General features: G+C 43.7%; 2 protein-coding genes across 2 annotated transcripts in view; one reads left to right on the top strand and one right to left on the bottom strand.

Annotated features, from left to right (window-relative positions):
• Positions 1-1,121: 1,121 nt before the first annotated feature.
• SPRING1 (SREBF pathway regulator in golgi 1) lies at positions 1,122-18,607 on the bottom strand. Its single transcript, XM_055404429.2, has 5 exons — positions 18,355-18,607; positions 6,910-7,066; positions 4,163-4,314; positions 3,666-3,779; positions 1,122-1,612 (listed from the first exon to the last, which is right to left on the bottom strand). Exons 1-5 carry the CDS (start codon positions 18,463-18,465, stop codon positions 1,529-1,531), a joined length of 618 nt encoding a protein of 205 aa, XP_055260404.1. The 5' UTR covers positions 18,466-18,607; the 3' UTR covers positions 1,122-1,528.
• A 143-nt stretch (positions 18,608-18,750) lies between these two features.
• RNFT2 (ring finger protein, transmembrane 2) overlaps positions 18,751-20,523 on the top strand; it is a 65,108-nt gene continuing 63,335 nt past the window's right edge. Inside the window, exon 1 of the mRNA XM_055405211.2 lies at positions 18,751-18,908. The gene's annotated coding sequence lies outside the window, so the exon portion shown is untranslated. The remainder of the gene's footprint in view (positions 18,909-20,523) is intronic.

Here is a 20,523-nt window from a genome sequence, read left to right as displayed (position 1 = left end):
ACACAGAAGCTAAAGAGTCTGATGCACACTGAATAAATTTCCTGGGATCTAACATTTAAAAACAACTGCCAGATAGTTTACCCTCTAAGAAAGTGGACTTAGGGGGACAACTAGCTTGGGAAGATAAGGGTGAAAAATAATGCAAAAGTGTTAAGGGAAATTCCCACTATGCAGACTTCAGAGATACAGAAGAAGGCAAAGCTCCACTGAAATAAAAACGCTGAAAGCGGGCTGTAAACCCTGTGCTCTGCTCCAAGGGCAGCAGCCGAACAACTGACAAAGAACAAGGGAGACCTTGACAGATCCAGAGGTTAGTGAAGGGCTCTGGGGAAGAACTGTGTGGGATAGCATGACTTCTGAGCGCAAACAGCTGTATTATGCGACAGGCATGACGTCTTCATCTAAGCCCCAAATACTGCTGGCATTGCCCAGAGGGTTACTGTTGTACCAGAAGCACAGGAGGCCCCGAGTAAGCAGATCAGCGCCCGTGCGTCCTGTGTCCACCGAGGGTAGATGTCTCCTACAGCACCTTGACAGAAACTTGAGTTTTGTTCTTCATCTCTGTAAATCACAGAGAAACCAAATGTCTGTACCTGTTACATCTCCCGAAGCTGAAAGCAATAAAAGACGACCACTTACAGTCAGTTGCGAGATGTATCTTCACTTGGGAATCACCTTAACACAGGGTTCCCGTGTCAGGAGAGGAGGAGGCCACCCTGCAGGTGACTTTCTTGAGACTCCTGATGTTCCAGCGCTGAGAAGACCAGTCATTTCAACCAGGGCATAGGAAACAATTAACAAAACCCTCCAAGACAACAAGGCAGAATTTCTGGTTAAAATGATGCATGCACATCAGTAAACAAGCATATCCAAATAGACTAGAAAAAAACCTGAGGGCACACAGTGCCAGATGCCAGAAAGTTTGCACAGGATGAGAGGGGAATAGCATCTGAGTTTCTAGACAATTTTAGACATCAGGGTGCACTCCTGAAGATGCTGTCAAAACAAAACCAAAAATAAACCACCTTGAGAGAACATGCACGTTTTAAGAGGCCAAAATTTTAGTGGGTGAAGGGACGATTTCACTCATGAAACTCAAGAACACAAGAAAACAACAAGAATAACAATCGCCTTGAATATATTCAACCATCAACGCAAAACATTTTCCTACAGGAAACAATTTTCCCACCACTCCAAAGAAGTCCAATAAATAACTTTACAGTGAAGGGCCCGGGGAGAACACACAAGTGGGCCCACAGGTTCCCAAGCAGCCGCAGGGCTGAGGCGCCCAGAGCGCCGACGCCTCCGCCAGGTCACCCGCCGTTCTGTCTTTCTAGAATGCGACCCACTGGCGTTTCCAACTGCTTTACGGAGCAAGTCCATCTGGTCAGCCCGGGGGCAAGTGAGGCCACAGAGCACAACACAAGAAGTGGTCATGATCAAGTCTTCTCTCAAAGACCGGAGAAAAGCTTCAGGCTGCGAGCTCTTCAGCAGCACATCCTTCCAGAGGGCTGAGTCCCCCACAGCGTCACGCAGGGAAGAGCTCGGGAGGGCTCTCCCCGTAGCAGTGCTTTGCTATGGGATCCCTATAGGTGTTCTCGTGCTGCACGCTCTGTTGGCAAAACAGAGAGAAGATCGCTGTGAGAGAGAGCGGGATGGTGGCCAGCATTTGCTCCCTGCAGGAGCCCAGGGGAGCCCCTCCAAAATGTCACCAGGGCACCCTCTGCAACCGAGGCAGATGCTCAGGACGAAGAGCCAATGAAGGGCGTGAGAAAGGACAGAGCGTCACAGGACCGTTTCTTTTACACACACTAGTGAGTTTTTTAAAACCCAGCTGTGACTGGGACAACCTGAGACAATAAACTTTCCTCAAATTATTTTAAGTCAGATCAAGATCCAACAGGTGTTCTGCACTTAACCCTGTGCTTCAAAGTAATTCGGTCCCGGCACTGCACCCTGCAGAGATGACGGAGATGCACTTCCAACTGCTTCCGTCAAGGTTTGTGTACCTAAGTGCTGGCACATGAGCAAAACACCACAGTACCACACAAATGACCACACAAATGCTTGACCACATCTGGCCAAGCAAATGAAGTGTGACAACAGATAATCAGCCTCGATGACTAATTTTTCAGCAATTTGTTTTCATACAAGCAACTTGAATTTTTGGCTAGTCAAGAATTCATTAATTAGTCTAAGACCAAAGCTAAACATCTAAAGTGTAAGTATTAATCCAATTCATAGTCATGCAGCCAACTCTGTTTCTTGGGACACTGTTATAAAGGCAAATTGGCAACTGGGAATTTTCTCTTTACAATGAAAAAGCAAAGTCAGAAAATTTAGCATCTTCACTCAAGTTTGGAATTAACTCCTGGGTTTTATCAGTTAAGGAAAGAAAACACCTGGCCTTTTTTCTATTTTCCATTTCTCAGAATGAGAGTATGAATCAAAGTCACGGTTCAAACTTCCTCCACATTTCCTTTAAAATCCATTCAAATGGAAAGCTCTTTCAGCAAAACAAGGCCATTAGGAATTTCTTCATGTTTCAAATACTCATTATAATCCCTGAAACATTTACCCAACAATGCTAGATGCCGTAAGAGCAGACCAGAGACAGAGAGTAGCATAAAACCCAGAGGAGGACTACAAAAATCTGGCAAAGGGTGTAAGAGTTCCAGAGAATGGCAAATGAGTCATGTATCTCAGACAGAGCCAGGATGATCTTGGAGACACCATGAAGGAAAGCCAGAGGAAGTATGCTTGTATAATGAACACATCTGGTGATTTTACAGAGAGCGCTCCAGCAACCACCCGATCACAAAGGCTGAGAGCAGAGGACGGGGAGTCAAAAGGTAAAAAGGTTCAGACACTTTCAGCAGCTGGTGCCATGTTTAATGCCCAAAGAGCAAACCTTTCAATGACAACATGCTAGAAAGTACTGAAAGCTTAACAACCTACAGATTTATCTGTGTATTTTTCAACACCCACCTGCCCCATGCCCTTGAATCCTAAAATAAACCACATTTTTGTCCCAGAATAACTTAGTACCACTCTAAACGAGTGGTCACTGGAAAGCATTAGTCAAATTTCAGTCAAAGACAGAGGAGAGAGCTTCTCTCATGAATTTGACTAGTAGGACTTAAAACGCAAACAAGCTAATCAGACAGGGAAGATGCAAGTTAGTTAGACCTTGATTTGAATAAATATAAATATTTTACATCACTAAATCATAGAAATCTCATGCTGACATTCTAAATACAGTCAGCCCTCCGTATCCACAGGGTCCACATACATGGGTTCAACCAACTGCAGATCAAAAGTATTTCAAAAAAACTCCACAAAGTTCCAAAAAGCAAAACATGGCCTTTACACTGTATTAGTTATTATAAGTAATCTAGAAACGCTTTAAAGCATACGGGAGGATGGAGAGAGGTAATATGCAAACATTATGCCATTTTATATGAGCATTTAGGAATTTGGGGTCCTGGAACCAAATATCCTCAGATACCAAGGGATGACTGTACAATCAATCCCCCAAAGTTCCATTTAAATCTCTTCTCCATTATCACCCCACCAAAGGGTCCCCAGTGCAGATTTTCAAGTTTTCTTCCAGACCATGATTCCCACCGGCCCACCCTACCACCAGAGGCATCATGGCTTCTGACCTGGGATGAGGTCCTGCATTTAGCCAAACACAATTCAAAGTGATCTTCGACTGCCATGAAGAGGTTCTGGAATGCCACAGCTGCCCGGCTGAGGAAGCGCTCCAGGAGGAGTTGCTGTGGAAACAAAAGTTACTACCTATAATAAATTCCAAACTCAGCAGCACAAGGTAACCTTGGAAACTTCTCCTAAATTAAGAGACTGCTGATGCAGGCAGGGGAGGGAGAGAAAGAGGGGCTTACATGAGCAGGAGGCCCGTGTCCTATTCTTTAGACATCTGACTGGGAATACAACAGCCCACTCTACCAAAGCACAGCTGGAGGAAAGAGAACTACCTCCTTCCCTTGCAGACAAAGGCTACCTCACAGCAGCCATTTCTGACACCTACACAAGGTTCTCTTCTATTTTCAAAGAATCCCACAGAAAGATTCTAATGCTCAATGTGAAATGCAAGCAGAAAAATTAAAGGAGATGCAGCACAAGGAGCAACTCTCCATACCTTGCTGGGCTGCAGGCAGCAGGAGACACAGTACTCGTAGGCGCTACAGCAGCCACTGGACAAGCAGCCGTCACAGCAGTACTGCTTTGTGCCAGGGACGTTGACGTTACAGCAGCCATTCACCAGCAAATCTTTCCTCTCACAAACGTAACCTGAAAGTCAGAGACTAACCTGAGTATAAACCTAGCAGTCCCCTACCTGTCCACCAGGGGCGATCACGAGGCAGCAATGAAAGTCCTGCTCCCAAAGAACACAAAGCCAGGAGTCCGGAGTCAGGAGTATCCTAAAGACCGTAGAGTTTAGAATCAGACGGTGTCTATTCAGAGCTTGCTACCTGCATGCAGCAGTTTATAGGAAGCACAGACTCCTATTTTATAATTAGGCTACATACATCCTAATCCACCTAAATGACCTTTTAGTCTGCGGTCACATATTTGATTTAATCATCTCATGGCCTTTGTTTCCCTGTTCTAACCTAGGCAAGCCAATTTTTCATCTGTGCCTGGAGAAAAATGTAATGCTTTTTCAACAAAAACCTGAAGAGAGGAAAAAAACAAGGCATTCATTCCTGAAAATGAGATCCTGCTAGATTAAAAACAAAACAAAAAAAAACTTCACACACACTTTTTATAAATACCTTTCATATACTTGCCATTTCACATCTAACCTTTAGAAACTGATTTAGGCTGTTTTTAAGTATATAGAGCAGGGATTCAATTAGCCCTCAGCATTAGGGAATGCCAGTACTCTAAGACCCAAGGAAGAAAAATCCTAATTTCCTCCCCTCATCATCTAAATATACCACCTCCAACTTAGTTCACGCATTCATATTCAACTTTAAGAAAAGAATCTCCTCACAAAAGATAACTTATTTTTCATAGCTGCTAAAGATACAATTCTCTACATCCTTCTGGGAGTGGGACAGAAAAATGTAAGAATAAGTCCATGAGGGACACCACCTGGCCCATGGGCAAACTCGCAGGTGCAGGCCCAGGCCCATAGGTGCACACAGGTGCAGAGCAGCTGTTCCTCACATCCTTCCATTCCAAATGCCCCAGCTTCATAATCCTCGGAGAATGAGACCTTGTGAAGCAAGAGGCTGTTTTCAGAAACCACTCTGGAAAACAAAGTCTGTGCAAAAGCAGGAGGCACCAGTAGAATAACAATGGAACAGGCACTTCACACTAGGGAAGCTGAGGCCTGTGAGAAGCGGACCCCACTTATCTGGGTGCTGGCGCTTCTTGTCGCCTCTGTGGTAGTTTAACTATGCGGTTTTGTCTTCTAAAATAAGACAGGATGATCCTAATGCCACAGTAAATGTTCCTGGGATTCTTCCTATCTATTCTTACTCATCATCTTCAGAGGAATTACAAATTAAAAATCCAAATAAGCCAGCATGTTCCTTAAAATTCTGCCCCAAATGATAAATACAGAGCATCTTATCACATAATCTGTCAGAAAGATGTAAAATATTACCCTTGTTGAGATGATCTTTCTGCCCTTTTCTCTTTTCCATGTTATAAGTGTTGGCATCTCAGGTCTTCTATTTTTCCCCAGTACAATCTGTCAGTATTTAGCTTTGAAACCAAATCTTTCTAACTTCTGGTGAAAGAAAGCCCATCAAGATTTCTCCTTTTGCACCTGGAGAAACACACTATTGCAGACATTATTTCCAACAAGGAGTCCTGTAAGATCACAATCTCAGAGTGTGCTGCTCCTGACTGGGAAACCAACTTGTAACCTTTGCCAAGTTTCTAACTCTATTGGTTGTCTTACTGAATAAGGTGTAACTCTGGCAACACTTATGTTGGTGGCATCTGCTCGCTAAAACGCAAAAATTTCCTGCAAGTTTTCTTTATTACGCTGTTTATCTCCTCTCGTGTATTCATGGAGGTAATATAAAACATATCATTCTTGGATTTTTATTGATTAGTTCTTGGCACTTTTTACTTAAGAAATCTGAGAGTCTTTGTCTCATTTGAATTAATCAGAGGGAAATCATTCTTTTGCTAGCTATGACCAAAGGAAAAGACAAACTGTCATTTATAACCTAATATTAAATAATAAAGTCAAGGCATAAGATTTCAAGCTTTCTAACTGGGTATCATACAAACCAAAATCTACAAGAAAAAAGCACTGAACTCCAACTTCAGTCCTGGCCTCAGTCCTAGATCTACCCCTGCCTGACTAGCTGGGTCATATTGTGGAAGTAACCTCCCTTACCTGAACTTTGCTCCATTAAAACAAAACAAATGTTATTTGCAATTTAATCTGCTTTTTCAATGTAATCTTAAAAACAGAGCTCAATACTGTTTAGTTTTCCTGATTCTTTCCTTTAATCCCAAATAACCTCATATGCTCTGACACCTTTGATATCTTTTAGGAAAAAAGTTTTTTCTTCTTATTTTACTGGGGTTGCAAACTTTAAAACACACACACATATGCACTGTAGTCTCATTTTAAAGACGGTACCTGTCTTCATTTTGTTGAGCTTCACCATGTATCAATGAAGACTCTAATTCAAGATTACTGTTATCAATTTCAGTATTGTTAGGTTCATAATTCATTTGTTCTGAGACTGAGAGCAAAATTTAGTCTTGCAAAACAAACCAGATTATCGTCAAACCACCAGCTGAAAAAGGAAAAAAAACCCACAAAACAACTGAGGAATTCTGACCACTGTTTGGATAGTTGACATTAAGGAAAAGTGGCACCAGACTGCAGGAGAGGAAGGGAGCCAGTCTTACCCAGTTCATCTGTGATGAGGTGTTTCCCCTGAATGGAGTTTCGGCACTGGTTGCTGGGCCGACTACTATTACCCAAATTAAACTGTACTTTCCATGGGATGGGTTGATCGTGGTCTTGGACCTGGAGGAGATTCCGATCTCTCACTGCCCTCTCCTCCTACAAAGAGACCATAAATGAGAAGGTTAAACTATCGTTTCTTGTATTTTCACCAATTTTTCATATAAACTACAGTAACAGGACAAAACAATATTAAAAATCTTGTACAACAGGGAATCTCACTTGGTATAAGAAAAATCTGGGCCAAAGTCATTTAAAAAAAATGCAAAATAAACCTGAAGGAAAATTAATAAATTAGGGCTATTCTTCAAAATTTACATAAATGCCCCCGGATTAAGTACACATTATAAATGTGTACAAAAGCATTAATTACTTCAAAAAATTTGGAGGGGAAGAGTTTTAAACTTTCTGATGGCAAATCATTTAAAACATTTTTTGTGTTAAAGTAAACATTTATATTGTGGAGTAGAATGTAAAATCTGCATACACTTAAAATAAAAGAGGAAACTTCAAAGAAACTTTCCAACTGTCATTTCAGACAATACTGGAACACATCACAGGTAACAAGTTTATTTTAATTTGCAGTGAGGAGTAGTGGTAAACTAATGGGAACACTGAATTAAGAGCTTGATTTTAGGTGCAAGAAGCATTCAGTTCAGTTCAGTTCAGTCACTCAGTCGTGTCTGACTCTCCTCGACCCCATGAATCACAGCACGCCAGGCCTCCCTGTCCATCACCAACTCCCGGAGTTCACTCAAACTCATGTCCACAAAGTCGGTGATGCCATCCAGCCATCTCATTCTCGGTCGTCCCCTTCTCCTCCCGCCCCCAACCTTTCCTAGCATCAGTCTTTTCCAGTGAGTCAACTCATCACATGAGGTGGCCAAAGTACTGCAGTTTCAGCTTTAGCATCAGTCCTTCCAATGAACACCCAGGACTGATCTCCTTTAGGATGGACTGGTTGGATCTCCTTGCAGTTCAAGGGACTCTCAAGAGTCTTCTCCAACACCACAGTTTAAAAGCATCAATTCTTCGGCGATCAGCTTTCTTCACAGTCCAACTCTCACATCCATACATGACCACGGGAAAGACCATAGCCTTGACTAGACAGACCTTTGTTGGCAAAGTAACGTCTCTGCTTTTTAATATACTATCAAGGTTGGTCATAACTTTCCTTCCAAGGAGTAAGCGTCTTTTAACTTCATGGCTGCAATCAGCATCTGCAGTGATTTTGGAGCCCAAAAAGTAAAGTCTGACACTGTTTCCACTGTTTTTCCATCTGAAAAGTGATGGGACCAGATGCCATGATCTTTGTTTTCTGAATGTTGAGCTTCAAGCCAACCTTTTCACTCTCCTCTTTCACTTTCATCAAGAGGCTTTTGAGTTCCTCTTCACTTTCTGCCATAAGGGTATGATATCTGAGGTTATTGATATTTCTCCCGGCAATCTTGATTCCAGCTTGTGCTTCTTCCAGCCCAGCGTTCCTCATGATGTACTCTGCATATAAGTTAAATAAGCAAGGTGACAATATACAGCCTTGATGTACTCAAGAAGCATGGAAACCTGCAAATTTTTTCTATGAAAAAATACTGAGTATATGACCCTTGGGGCTTCCCAGGTGGCGCCAGTGGTAAACAACCTGCCTGCCAATGCAACAGACATAAGACACGCAGGTTTGATCCCTGGGTCAGGAAGATCCCCTGGAGGAATGCACGGCAACCCACTCCAGTATTCTTGCCTGGAGAATCCCATGAACAGAGAAACCTGGTGGGCTACAGTCCATTGGGTTGTAAAGAGTCGAACATGACTAAAGCGACTTAGCAAGTAAGCAATGCGACCCTTAGAATATATCTTTCTTTACAAAAGACACCCACGTCAGACAGCCTTTACCTAGATATGCAAAGTGAGGAGCTTCTCTAGAGGCAAGAGTTTAGACCTTTTCTCCTAGCCCCACGTCGCAGTTAGACTTTCCAAACTGCCTTGTTATATTCTTAAGACAAACTAAGTAAGGTGCCCGAGTGCCAAAACACAGACCGTGCCATCTTCCGATTCAGGAGACAGCCGTCTTCTGAATTACTCAACCTATCTATTGTTGGAAAACAAAACAATGATAAGACTCCCCTCTGAGAGAGGTTATGTATATGGGTGTGTATATATGGGTCCCTAGTGGCTCAGTGGTGAAGAATCTGCCTGCAACACAGGGTTGAATCCCTCAGTTGAGAAGATTCCCTGGAGAAGGGAACGGTAACCCACTCCAGTATTCTTGCCAGGGAAGTCCCATGGACAGAGGATAATTTAACCATTCCACCACTTTAATAGAGCTCTGTGGCTTTTGTCATTAGGAATGATCTGTCATGTGTCATTGAGCAAAAGGGACTAACCTTGAAAGTTGATGACAAAGGTTACACTTTAAGACAAAAGAAAAGAGTCAGGCTTAGAGAAGAGTTATTTAATATTTACAACATGCATATCCACATATACTTTGGGAGAGCAAACACATTTTTGAAACCTAGCCTCTAGAACGGAGAAGGCAATGGCAAGCCACTCCAGTACTCTTGCCTAGAAAATCCCATGGATGGAGGAGCCTGGTGGGCTGCAGTCCATGGGGTCGCTATGAGTCGGACATGACTGAGCGACTTCACTTTCACTTTTCACTTTCACACACTGGAGAAGGAAATGGCAACCCACTCCAGTGTTCTTGCCTGGAGAATCCCAGGGACAGGGGAGCCTGGTAGGCTGCCGTCTATGGGGTCACACAGAGTCGGACACGACTGAAGTGACTTAGCAGCCTCTAGAAAGTACCAATGTGTAAGGGTGTACTAGGATGTCCACTATAGGACTGTTTATGTGATAGAAAAAAAAAACCAGGAACCCCAAACACAAAGAAATGATTGAATAAACATGGATAGCTATGGCTATCACCAAAAAAAAAAATAGACATGACTGATGTGTATTTACCTACAGTAGGAGTCCTTAAACATGACTTGCACATTAGATTATATAGGACACTTAAATTCTGATTCCTGAGTCCAACTCCAGACTGAGCAAAAAGCTCTGTGGGTGGGACCTGGGAATCATTATTTTTTCAAAGCACTCAGATGATATTAATAAACAGGGTTGCAGATCACTGGTGGATGTCCTTAGTATATTAAGTTAAAATACAAGTTACAGAATAATGTACATATTACCACATGTTGTATTACAATAATAACTGTACTAATGTATACATACAGGTTTGTAAGAGCTGAGACAAAGGCATGGAAAGATACACTGCTGCTGCTGCTAAGTCGCTTCAGTCGCGTCCAACTCTGTGCGACCCCATAGACGGCAGCCCACCAGGCTCCCCCGTCCCTGGGATTCTCCAGGCAAGAACACTGGAGTGGGTTGCCATTTTCTTCTCCAATGCATGAAAGTGAAAAGTGAAAGTGAGGTCGCTCAGTCGTGTCCGACTGAGTGACCCCATGGACTGCAGCCTACCAGGCTCCTCCATCCATGGGATTTTCTAGGCAAGAGTACTGGAGTGGTTTGCCATTGCCTTCTCCGAAAGATACACTACAGACCATTAACATGGAAAGGACAGGTGATTATTACCATCTTTCATCTTTGGAAAAGTTTCATTTTTAATTTAAAATATAATGATAAAAGTTATTAACATGATTATCATTAACAATAGGAGAGAGACACTGGTGAGGAATCTATAGGAACTCTACCCTTGAAACTTCTCTGTAAACCCATAATTATTCCAAATTAAGTTTATTATTTAAAAAAACCATGATTACCAATCTGAAAGACATAAATATCCCACAATCCCATTACTTAAATAAAGCTGTAGCTCTTACTGCATATTAACTTCTAGCCTTTGACCCCAGCATTTATACTACAAATTAGGATGCTTCACATTCAGCTCCTCTTGACACTAATTGGATGGTAAACGATTCAAGTATGTACATTATCTTGATAATCATTTTCAAGGCTATATAATAATCCATCATGTTGATATGCTGTAATTTAGTAAACACATCCTCTACAGATCAATGTTTCAGCCTGCCCCAGGTTTTTGTTATCATAAACAGCACTGCAATAAAAATGGAGACCTTTCACTTATTCTCTTGCATCATTTGTGGTAGGAATTATTATTAGAAGTAGAGTCAATGCTATAATTCAGTTCAGTCACTTAGTCGTGTCTGACTCTTTGTGACCCCATGTACTGTGGTACATCAGGCTTCCCTGTCCATCACCAACTCAAACTCATGTCCATTGTGTTGGTGATGCCATCCAACCATCTCATCCTCTGTCACCCCCCTTCTTCTCTTGCCTTCAATCGTTCCCACCATCAGAGTCTTTTCCAATGAGTCAGTTCTTTGCACAGTGCTAGATAATTTTCCAAAAATTATATATGCCACATATAACATTCAGTTCAGTTCAGGTCGCTCAGTTCTGTCCGACTCTCCGTGACCCCATGAATCACAGCACGCCAGGCCTCCCTGTCCATCACCAACTCCCGGAGTTCACTCAAACTCATGTCCACAGAGTCGGTGATGCCATCCAGCCATCTCTTTCTCGGTCTTCCCCTTCTCCTCCCACCCCCAATCCCTCCCAGCATCAGAGTCTTATCCAGTGAGTCAACTCGTTGCATGAGGTGGCCAAAGTATTGCAGTTTCAGCTTTAGCATCAGTCCTTCCAATGAACACCCAGGATTGATCTCCTCTCGAATGGACTGGTTGGATCTCCTTGCAGTCCAAGGGACTCTCAAGAGTCTTCTCCAGCACCACAGTTCAAAAGCATCAATTCTTCGGCGATCAGCTTTCTTCACAGTCCAACTCTCACATCCATACATGACCAAGGGAAAAACCACAGCTTTGACTAGACGGACCTTGGTTGGCAAAGTAATGTCTCTGCTTTTTAATATGCTATCTAGGCTGGTCATAACTTTCCTTCCAGTATTTAAATAACACTGTGCCACACCAGTACTGAATTTTGTTCCTTAATTTACTAAAGGTAAAACAGTGCTACCAGGTGGCTTTAATTTCTATTCTGCCCCCTCTCTTTTGGGGTTCCCTGGTAGCTGAGCTGGTAAAGAATCCATCTGCAATGCTGGAGACCCCAGTTCAATTCCTGGGTTGGGAAGATCCCCTGGAGAAGGGATAGGCTACCTACTCCAGTATACTTGGGCTTCCCTGGTGGCTCAGCTGGTAAAGAATCCGCCTGCAATGCAGGAGAACTAGGTTCAATCCCTGGGTTGGGAAGATTCCCTGGAGAAGGGAACAGCTACCCACTCCAGTATGCCGGCCTGAAGAATTCCATGGACTGTATAGTACATGAAGTCACAAAGAGTAGGATATGACTGAGCAACTTTCACTTTCCCTTCTCTTTTGTTTCTTTTGATCTAGTATCAGCATGAACAAGATGGGTTATACAAAAACAACATCAGTATTACTCGGTTGGGGGAAGAATGGGAGTTAAGTGCAGAAGCCTTGGGAATACGGACAAATCACTTAGGTGCACACCGCTTAACTACCTGTAAATATATGCTCCTCTGTTGGGGTTGTATCAGTTAGTAAGATAATCAAGCTATGTGCAAGCTAAACTGCACTTCAAATGCTACCCTAGATAAATTAATAGCCATAAAGACAAGAGGCTGGTCAAAGTACAGTAAACTGGATTTACATTATAGCAAGGTTGAAAGTACTCTTCAAATTACTCTCAAACTTTCCTGTTATTCCTCCCGAAAGAAAGCAAGCGTTCACGGACAAAGGCATTCCAGAAGGACCTCTTCCACATTACTATGATCCTGGTAAACAGGAAGGCAATGCTCCCAGCATCTGAGATTGTTTTCAAACCTGAATATTCACGACCTTGCCAGAAGGATTGGGTCAGAGTTGTACAACCAGAAAAGACTGAACAAGACAGTGTGTAAGACATAATGACAAATGCAGTGAATTAGCACATTGTTGTTTTTCCAAAGGTCCACTTTTACAAAGATGTGTTGAAGGGGCACTGAAAGGATTCCTTCAATGAACAGGCAGCCTTAAACCTTTCCCCAACTGATCTACCTACCCTAACAGGCTGTCACAATTTTAAACATCCCCTCCCAATACGTTTTTATTTTCTCATTTCAGATCCATCCAAAGGTACCAAGTTCTTACAATGTGTTAAGGATACAGAAACAAAGGTAGCTGGGTTCTCTATTTTCAAAGTGCCTCCAGAATTTTCATAAACTATAAGCAACTATAGAAATGTTTTACTAATGTATATTACTTAACCTCTGATTTAAAAGGGGGTATATTGATAACTGGGGCTTCCCAGATGGTGCAGAGGTAAAGAATCCACCTTCCAATGCAGGAGATACAAAAGACATAAGTTTTGATCCCTGGGTTGGAAAGATCCCCTGGAGTAAGAAATGGCAACCTGCTCCAATATTCTTGCCTGGAAAATTCCAAGGACAAAGAAGCCTGGTGGGCTACAGTCCATGGGGTAGCAAAGAGTCGGACACAACTGAGTGACAGAGCACACAAGCACACATATTAAAAACTGTCGTATTTTTCAGGAGTTAGCTGAAGGGTCAAATGAGATACACATTCCATGTAAGCAGTAAGGCACCTAAGCATAAGGCACTGTCATTAAAAGACTCACTAATGATTCTCAAAAGTAAAAAAAAAAAAAGGGAGATAAAGGTCAGAGGGAATCCCGAATGTCCAATATTTGGGGAATGACTAATAAATATAACCTGATCATGGAAAATTTTAGTTATAAAAAATTTATACTTAGAGCTTTTAAAGATGGGAAAAATGCATACATGTTAAGTGAAAAAAGAGCATGCTCCGATTATATGTTTAAAATATGAAAATGAAGAAAGAAAATATGCCCAAATATCATCAGTGAATCCCTCTGGTTGCTGAGATGAAAGATAACTGTTTTCCCTGCCTAACCTGTGCAGCACTTTACAAACTCTGAAAGGTACATGTACTTCGGTGATCAGTGAAAAACAGCACAAAAACATAGATGAGCAACTCTCTCTTATGATTTATTACACTTTAGACAGTGTCTAACTTGAAACCAATTTACATGCTTAGTTACTTAAAAGATGATGATGTTCATATATTCTCAAGTAGTCCTGCAAACAGCCCTGACACTTTCAGAACTGCACTAGCTGAACAACTATGAGGCCAGTTATTCGCACGACAGGCCCTCTAAGGACCCTTCTGACTGCAAGACTGGGATTTCTTTAATCTCAGCTCAAATGCCCCAAAGAGTCAGGCCCACCTTGCTGCTCCATCATAGTACCTAGCTTTGTTTTCTTTATATTACAAATTGTTATGTGAAATAATCCTGCTCATTTGCCATTTCTACCCCTCACCCCCTACAGAATACAGGCTCTTGGAGAGTCAGACTACATCTGCTTTGCCCCTCACTGTATCACCATCATCTAGCAGACATTGCCTAGTGCAGTTGGTTTTCACTAAAACATTTGTTAAATCAGTGTGCCCAAGTCACCTGGCACCCAGCCCTCTCCCCCAATGGCATCCCCAACCAAGGTCACTAATTTCTCTTGCGTTCCCATACCTACAATTTAAGCTATCCCCCAAAGCATTAATTAACATGAAAACCAAAGAAAAGAGGAATTCAAAGCTGTAGAGAATAATCAACTATTCTCTAGGCAAAAAGTGTCTGCATCTGCTCCAAGAGTTCAGTCTCACTGAAGCAGAGCTAAGGATCATATGCAGCTTTGGAGTTTTTCAGTCTCCTCTCAATTAATTCTAACCACTCCCACCCCGCCTTCCTGTCCAATAGACAGCACAGCTCTGTTACAGATGGAGCCTGAGGCAGGCAACACAGAGCCCAATCGCCTCAAGCCACTGATCTCAGGAGTGCCGAAGACCAAAACAGCAGCAAAGAACAGAGCCGGCAAGCAAATTCACACATGTATAAGAGCATCAGTCAGATTGGGATGATGTTCATCTCACAAAAGTCCACGGACCCTTTATACTCTTAAAAATTATTCAGGAATTCAATATGTGGGTCACTGAGGGTTATGGCTATTGATAGTTATCATATTAGAAATTAAAACATTAACTTCTTAAAACATTTATTTTTAAATAAGCTATTTGTTTAAAAATAACAATAATGAGCCCATTATATATCAACAGTTTTTCATGTGCATGTGGGAAAAGAACGTTTTTCAAAACAAAAATATGTATTTGGTGAGATGAGAAAATGCTGTTACATTTCTGCAAATGTTTTTAATGCCTGGGTCAATGGAAAACAGCTGGATTCTCACAACTCCCTCTGCATCCAATCTGCTGCAATACATTGTTCGGGTTGAAGCTTATGAACAAATCTATCTCTTACAGATGTGTAGTTGGAAATAGAGTATTTCAGTGGTTTTTCCAGATAATTATGGATAATCTTTGATAGTACATCAAAAACTTGATAAGTATGGTTTCTTAAAAGTTCACTGCAAATGGTATGGCCACTGGAAAACAGCCTGGCAGTTCCTCAGAAAGTTAAACAGAGTTACCAAGTGACCCATCAGCTCCACTCCTAGGACCATACCCAAGAGAAATGAAAACCTATTTCCAAACAAAACCTTGTACACCAGTGTTCATGGCAAATAGTCAAAAAGTAGAAACAAGTCAGTATTCCTGCCCTGAGAATTCCATGGACAGAGGATCCTGGCGTGCTACAATTCATGGGGTCGCAAAAAGTCACAACTAAGCAACTGACTCTTTCACTACTTTCACTTTTTTCAAAAACAAGGCAAGTCTCCATCAAACAAAATGTGGTAGATGTCTCCAACAGAGTATTATTCATATCTAAACTACTAATACATGCTACAAGACGGATGAGCCTTGAAAACACAGGCTTTTAACTGAAAGAAGTCAGACACAGAAGAAACACAGTACGATTCCATTTATATGAAATGTTCAGAGTAAGCGAATCCATGGAGACAGAAAGTTGACTAGTGGAGAGATCATGGCTAACATGTTTTTTAGGCCATGGGGTAATTAGATACAAAAAAAAAATCTACAAAACGAAAACAGTTGTGAACAGTTTTAGGGACTCACAATCATCTGTCCCCCCCAACACTCCCCCCCCCATGATTGTGGCCATAGATCAAAAGTTTAAAAAAAAAACAAAACTAGGTACACCAGAGTAAAAGGTAGTTGTAGTGAGAATTCCCTGGTAGTCCAGAGGTTAGGACTTTGCATTTTCACTCAAGAGCCTGGGTTCAATCCCTGGTCAGGAAACTAAGATCCCACAAGCCTCATGGTGTGCCCATCCACACCCACCCCTCAAAAAAGGAGACTGTAGGGAAAGTAACAGAGTAGACAGCATCTGAGTCAGAAAAGGAAAAATCAGTAGAAGTGTGTCAAACTGGGAAGAAAGGAAGCCACCCAATTATAAAGATTTGATTGTTCAACCAATATCTGAATAACCACGACAGTGCCTGGCAGTATTCTAGAGACTGGGATTCTATGAACACCACAAAGTCCCTGTTCTCCAAAAAATGATGTTCTAGAAGGGAGAGTGAGGGGAGACAGATAAACAAGTAAATGATCCAGAAATCCTCAGTAAGCGATTTCTACCACAAAAAAAATAAAGTACGACTATGGACAAGAAACTGAAGTCACTGAGACTGTGTCACCTGGTGTGGCCCGGGGCAGTAACAGTAAGCCTCCCCTGAACTAACAACAAGACTCACCATGCAGAGGTCCTGGAACGTGAGCCTGGAGTTTTACCTATACGCAGCAGGAACTCAAAGAAGAACTATATCTTTTTCTCTATTCAGATAATCACCCCCTCCTGCTAGTAGAGAATAGACCATAGGACAAGAAAGAAAGCAGAGACTTGTGGGTGGGCCCCTGCAGAGGTCCAGACAGAGACTAAGGCAGGCTGCCCTAGGGTGACTGCGGTGACAACTGGGAGAGAAGAACAGATTCGGGATCTGCTGTGGAGGCAGAGGAAATGTTTTGCAGGCGAGGAGTGAGATAAAGTAAAGCAGAAAGTATTTGTGGCCGGACTACCTGAAAACAGTAACCAGTGAGCCTGGGAAGACTGGAGAGGAAGTGCTGGAGAATCAGGAGTTCGGTTTTGGACAAGTAAGAGAAGCTGACACACATTCAAAAGGGACTCAAGCAGGCAACCGGACAGAAGAACCTGGGGGTTTCTGAATCAGTCGAGGCTGGAGTTAGAAATTAGGATAGCCAACAGCATACAGTTGGTATTGAAACCAATGGTGCTAGAGGTGAGCGACAGCAGATGGGAGGGAGGCAGGGGGCTGAGTCCCTGCTCACCATGGCACCCGCGGGACAGACACGGGACAGCATGTGACCATGAGGTGTCTGTGAAGTTGTGAAAACACACGTCCCAGAAGCACTGAGTTCACAGGAATGTCACCCACACATCCTAGTCACCAGAGGAAGCTTATAACACAGGTGAAAAGTGGGATACAGTTCTCTAATTTCCCTTTTTAAAGCTTCTCCACCAACCTGCTAAAACTAGGGTGACCATCTCCTTCACTGTTCTTTTTTTTTTTTTAACTTTGAATATAACTGCTTTACAACACTGTGCTAGTTTCTGCCGTCCAACAACGTGAATCAGCCGTAAGTATACATATATTCCCTCCCTTGTTTAGTAATTTTCTATTCACTGATACATTCTGTTTACGAACCTGACCCTTGAAAATGAAAAGGGGAAATTTTTTTAACTCCCATCAGAGCAACAGCATAAAGCAGGGTTGTCCCGGGTACCCTCTTAAGTAGGATCCTCCGTTGGAAAAACCCAAACGCTCCCACCGGATTTCTAAACACCCTGCCCGTGCTCTGGGTAACAATTCGCACCAAAGCTGTCTGCCTTTTCTCTCAGAAATTCGCACGGAAAAGAAAAACTCAGAGGGTGGGGAGGTGAAAACAAAATTCCACCCAACCCTGTTTTGTACAGAAAGGGAACCGCGGGAGTCCTTAAGTGTCTCCCCAGCGATCACTGAGCCCCGAAATTAAACAAAAACCAGGCACACCGGCGCTGGCCTCGCAGCTTGGCTACTTATCGCCCAGGAATCTCCACCTTTTCCAGTCTCCAGGTTCCCCCGCTACAACACGGGGACAGTACCCCACCCCGCGCCCAGAACCGCCGCGAGGATGAAAGGGAAATGCCAGTCTCGCTCAGCCCTGGGACCGGCAGGTGGGAAGCCCTGAGCCCGGCAGGCGGGAAGCCCTGGGGGCGAAAAGCACAGCGTTAAAGGCCCATCACAGCAGGCTCAAGTCGCAGCTCTGTCCCAACCCAAGGGGCAGGTCCCTTCTCCCGTCTCAGCCCCGGCGCGCAGGACACTCGGACAGCGCGGCTGCAGAGGCAGCTTCCCTCACCCGGGCAGCTGGGGCAGCACTAACCTGCTTGAAGGTGCTGGTGAGGAAGTAGACCAGCGAGAGCCCGAAGACCAGGGCGAGCACCCATCTCTTCCGCAGGAGCCGGCGCCACACCATAGCCGCCAGGTTCACCATCCCGGCGCGGAGCGGGGCAGGCCCGGGGCCCCGGCGGCATGGCCCCTACACGGCCGGCAGCCCCATGGCTCGCGGCGGGCGCCGGCCCCGCGGCCCTCAGCCCAGCCAGCTCCCGTCAGCCACCTCTCACCTCCCCACGTGACCCCGCCCCACGCACCGCCTCCGCACCTCTCGCGTCGCCCGCCGGGCCTCACTCAGCCTCCTCCTCATTGGTCCCTACAGAGCGAGGGTTTCTTATTGGCTAACTCTCGGGAAGCGGGTGGGCAATCGTGTGCGTGCGGCCGGTGGAGCTATGCCCGGGTCTTAGCGCCGGACCTAGCGACCTGCGAGAAAAACCTGAGAGGCCGGAAGCACTCGGAAGTCAGGTGCTCTCCCGGCCGCGCGAGTGATTGGCTTGGAAGGACGTGAATGATGCCGCTGTGATTGCTGAATCGTTTGTGCAGGTAAAAAAAGAACGTTATTTTCCCCTCTCCAATATGGTCAGTGTAATCTGCCCTTGCAGTCCTAGGGCGTTTCGCGCTAAACGTTGGTTGCAGGAACGAAAAACACCCACGGCATTGTATTCGAAGCGCACCTGCCTGCTTCCAATGCAAGGGATGCGGGAGATGCTCTCTTGCGTGCGTTTCCGTGCAGTCTTGTAACGGCCCGGGGGTGCAACTTAAAATCTCCCATACATTAAAAACTCTTGGTTAAATCCTTCTTAGGAATGGAGTGCGATGTATGAAGCAGAGGGTAAAAAAGGCATTTCAGTCAGTCATTTCAGAAGCATCTCACATGCAAACGTTTTATTCCAGAATTCGGTATTGGAATAGTTATGTACGGCCTGCTTCCAACACAGAACCTGAAGCCCCTTCGAAAGCAAGCATCTGAAAGTGGAATCTTGGGTATTTGATTTAGGAGGCTGTGGCAAATTTGTGGATGGAAACTTGGGATTTTTTTTTTTAAAAAAACAATAATTTGACTGCTCCGGGTCTTAGTTGCGGCATGCAGGATCTGCTATTTTCTTTGCGGCTTGCGAGCTCTTAGTTGCAGCAGTATATGGGATCTAGTTCCCTGACCAAGGATGGAACCTGGGCCCCCTGCATTGGGAGGACAGAGTCTTAGCCACTGGACCACGAGGGAAGTCCCGAAACTTGGGATTCTGTATTTTATTTTCCCCAAGAATTTGTAGGTGATGAGGAATCATTGTCGGGGGAGGGGGCATTAAGGCAAGATTGCAGGTTCTTGAAATAGATTTATGGGATAAGTTCAGTCCAGCCGCCCAGTCGTGTCCTACTCTTTCTGACCCCATGGGCTGCAGCATGTCAGGCTTCCCTGTCCATCACCAACTCCTGGAGCTTACTCAAACCTATTGAGTCAATGATGCCATCCAGCCATCTCTTCCTCTGTCATCCTCCTCTTCTCCTGCCTTCAATCTTTCCAAGCATCACGATCTTTTCCAATGAGTCAGTTCTTCATATTGAGAGGCCAAAGTATTGGCACTTCAGCTTCAGCATCAGTCCTTCCAATGAATGTTCAAGGCTGATTTCCTTTAGGATGGACTGGTTTGATCTCCTTGCAGTCCACGGGACGCTCAAGAGTCTTCTCCAACACCACAGTTCAAAAGTATCAATTCTAAAGCGCTCAACTTTCTTTATGGTCCAACTCTCATGACTCTCCATGACTACTGGAAAAACATGACTACTGGAAAAACCATAGCTTTGACTAGACTGATCTTTGTCAGCAAAGTCATATCTCTGCATTTTAATATGCTGTCTAGGTTTGTCATAGCTTTTCTTCCAAGAGCAAGCATCTTCGAATTTCATGGCTGCAGTCACCATCTGCAGTGATTTTGGAGCCCCAGAAAATAAAGTCTCTCACTGTTTTCATTGTTTCTGCATCTATTTGCCATGAAGTGATGGGAACAGATGCCATGATCTTAGTTTTCTGAATGTTTTCTGAGTTTTAAGCCAGCTTTTTCACTCTTTTTCATTTTTGTCAAGAGGGTCTTTAGTTCCTCTTTCTACCTTAAGGGTGGTGTCATCTGCATATCTGAGGTTATTGATATTTCTCCTGGCA

The sequence above is a fragment of the Moschus berezovskii genome, chromosome 19 (genome assembly GCF_049115385.1).
Source record: "Moschus berezovskii isolate FMDL1 chromosome 19, NW_MosBer_1.0, whole genome shotgun sequence".
Classification (NCBI taxonomy): Eukaryota; Metazoa; Chordata; class Mammalia; order Artiodactyla; family Moschidae; genus Moschus; species Moschus berezovskii.
This window is presented reverse-complemented; position numbering and strand designations above follow the sequence as displayed.

What these genes read in the sequence shown, in the direction of transcription:
- SPRING1 (XM_055404429.2), bottom strand. Translation starts at nt 18,465, where the DNA reads ATGGTGAACCTGGCGGCTATGGTGTGGCGCCGGCTCCTGCGGAAGAGA. An exon ending in TCACCAGCACCTTCAAGCAG is followed by an intron (nt 7,067 to 18,354) that starts GTTAGTGCTGCC and finishes GTCTCTTTGTAG; the next exon opens with GAGGAGAGGGCAGTGAGAGA. An exon ending in AATGCAGGACCTCATCCCAG is followed by an intron (nt 1,613 to 3,665) that starts GTCAGAAGCCAT and finishes TTTTGCCAACAG; the next exon opens with AGCGTGCAGCACGAGAACAC.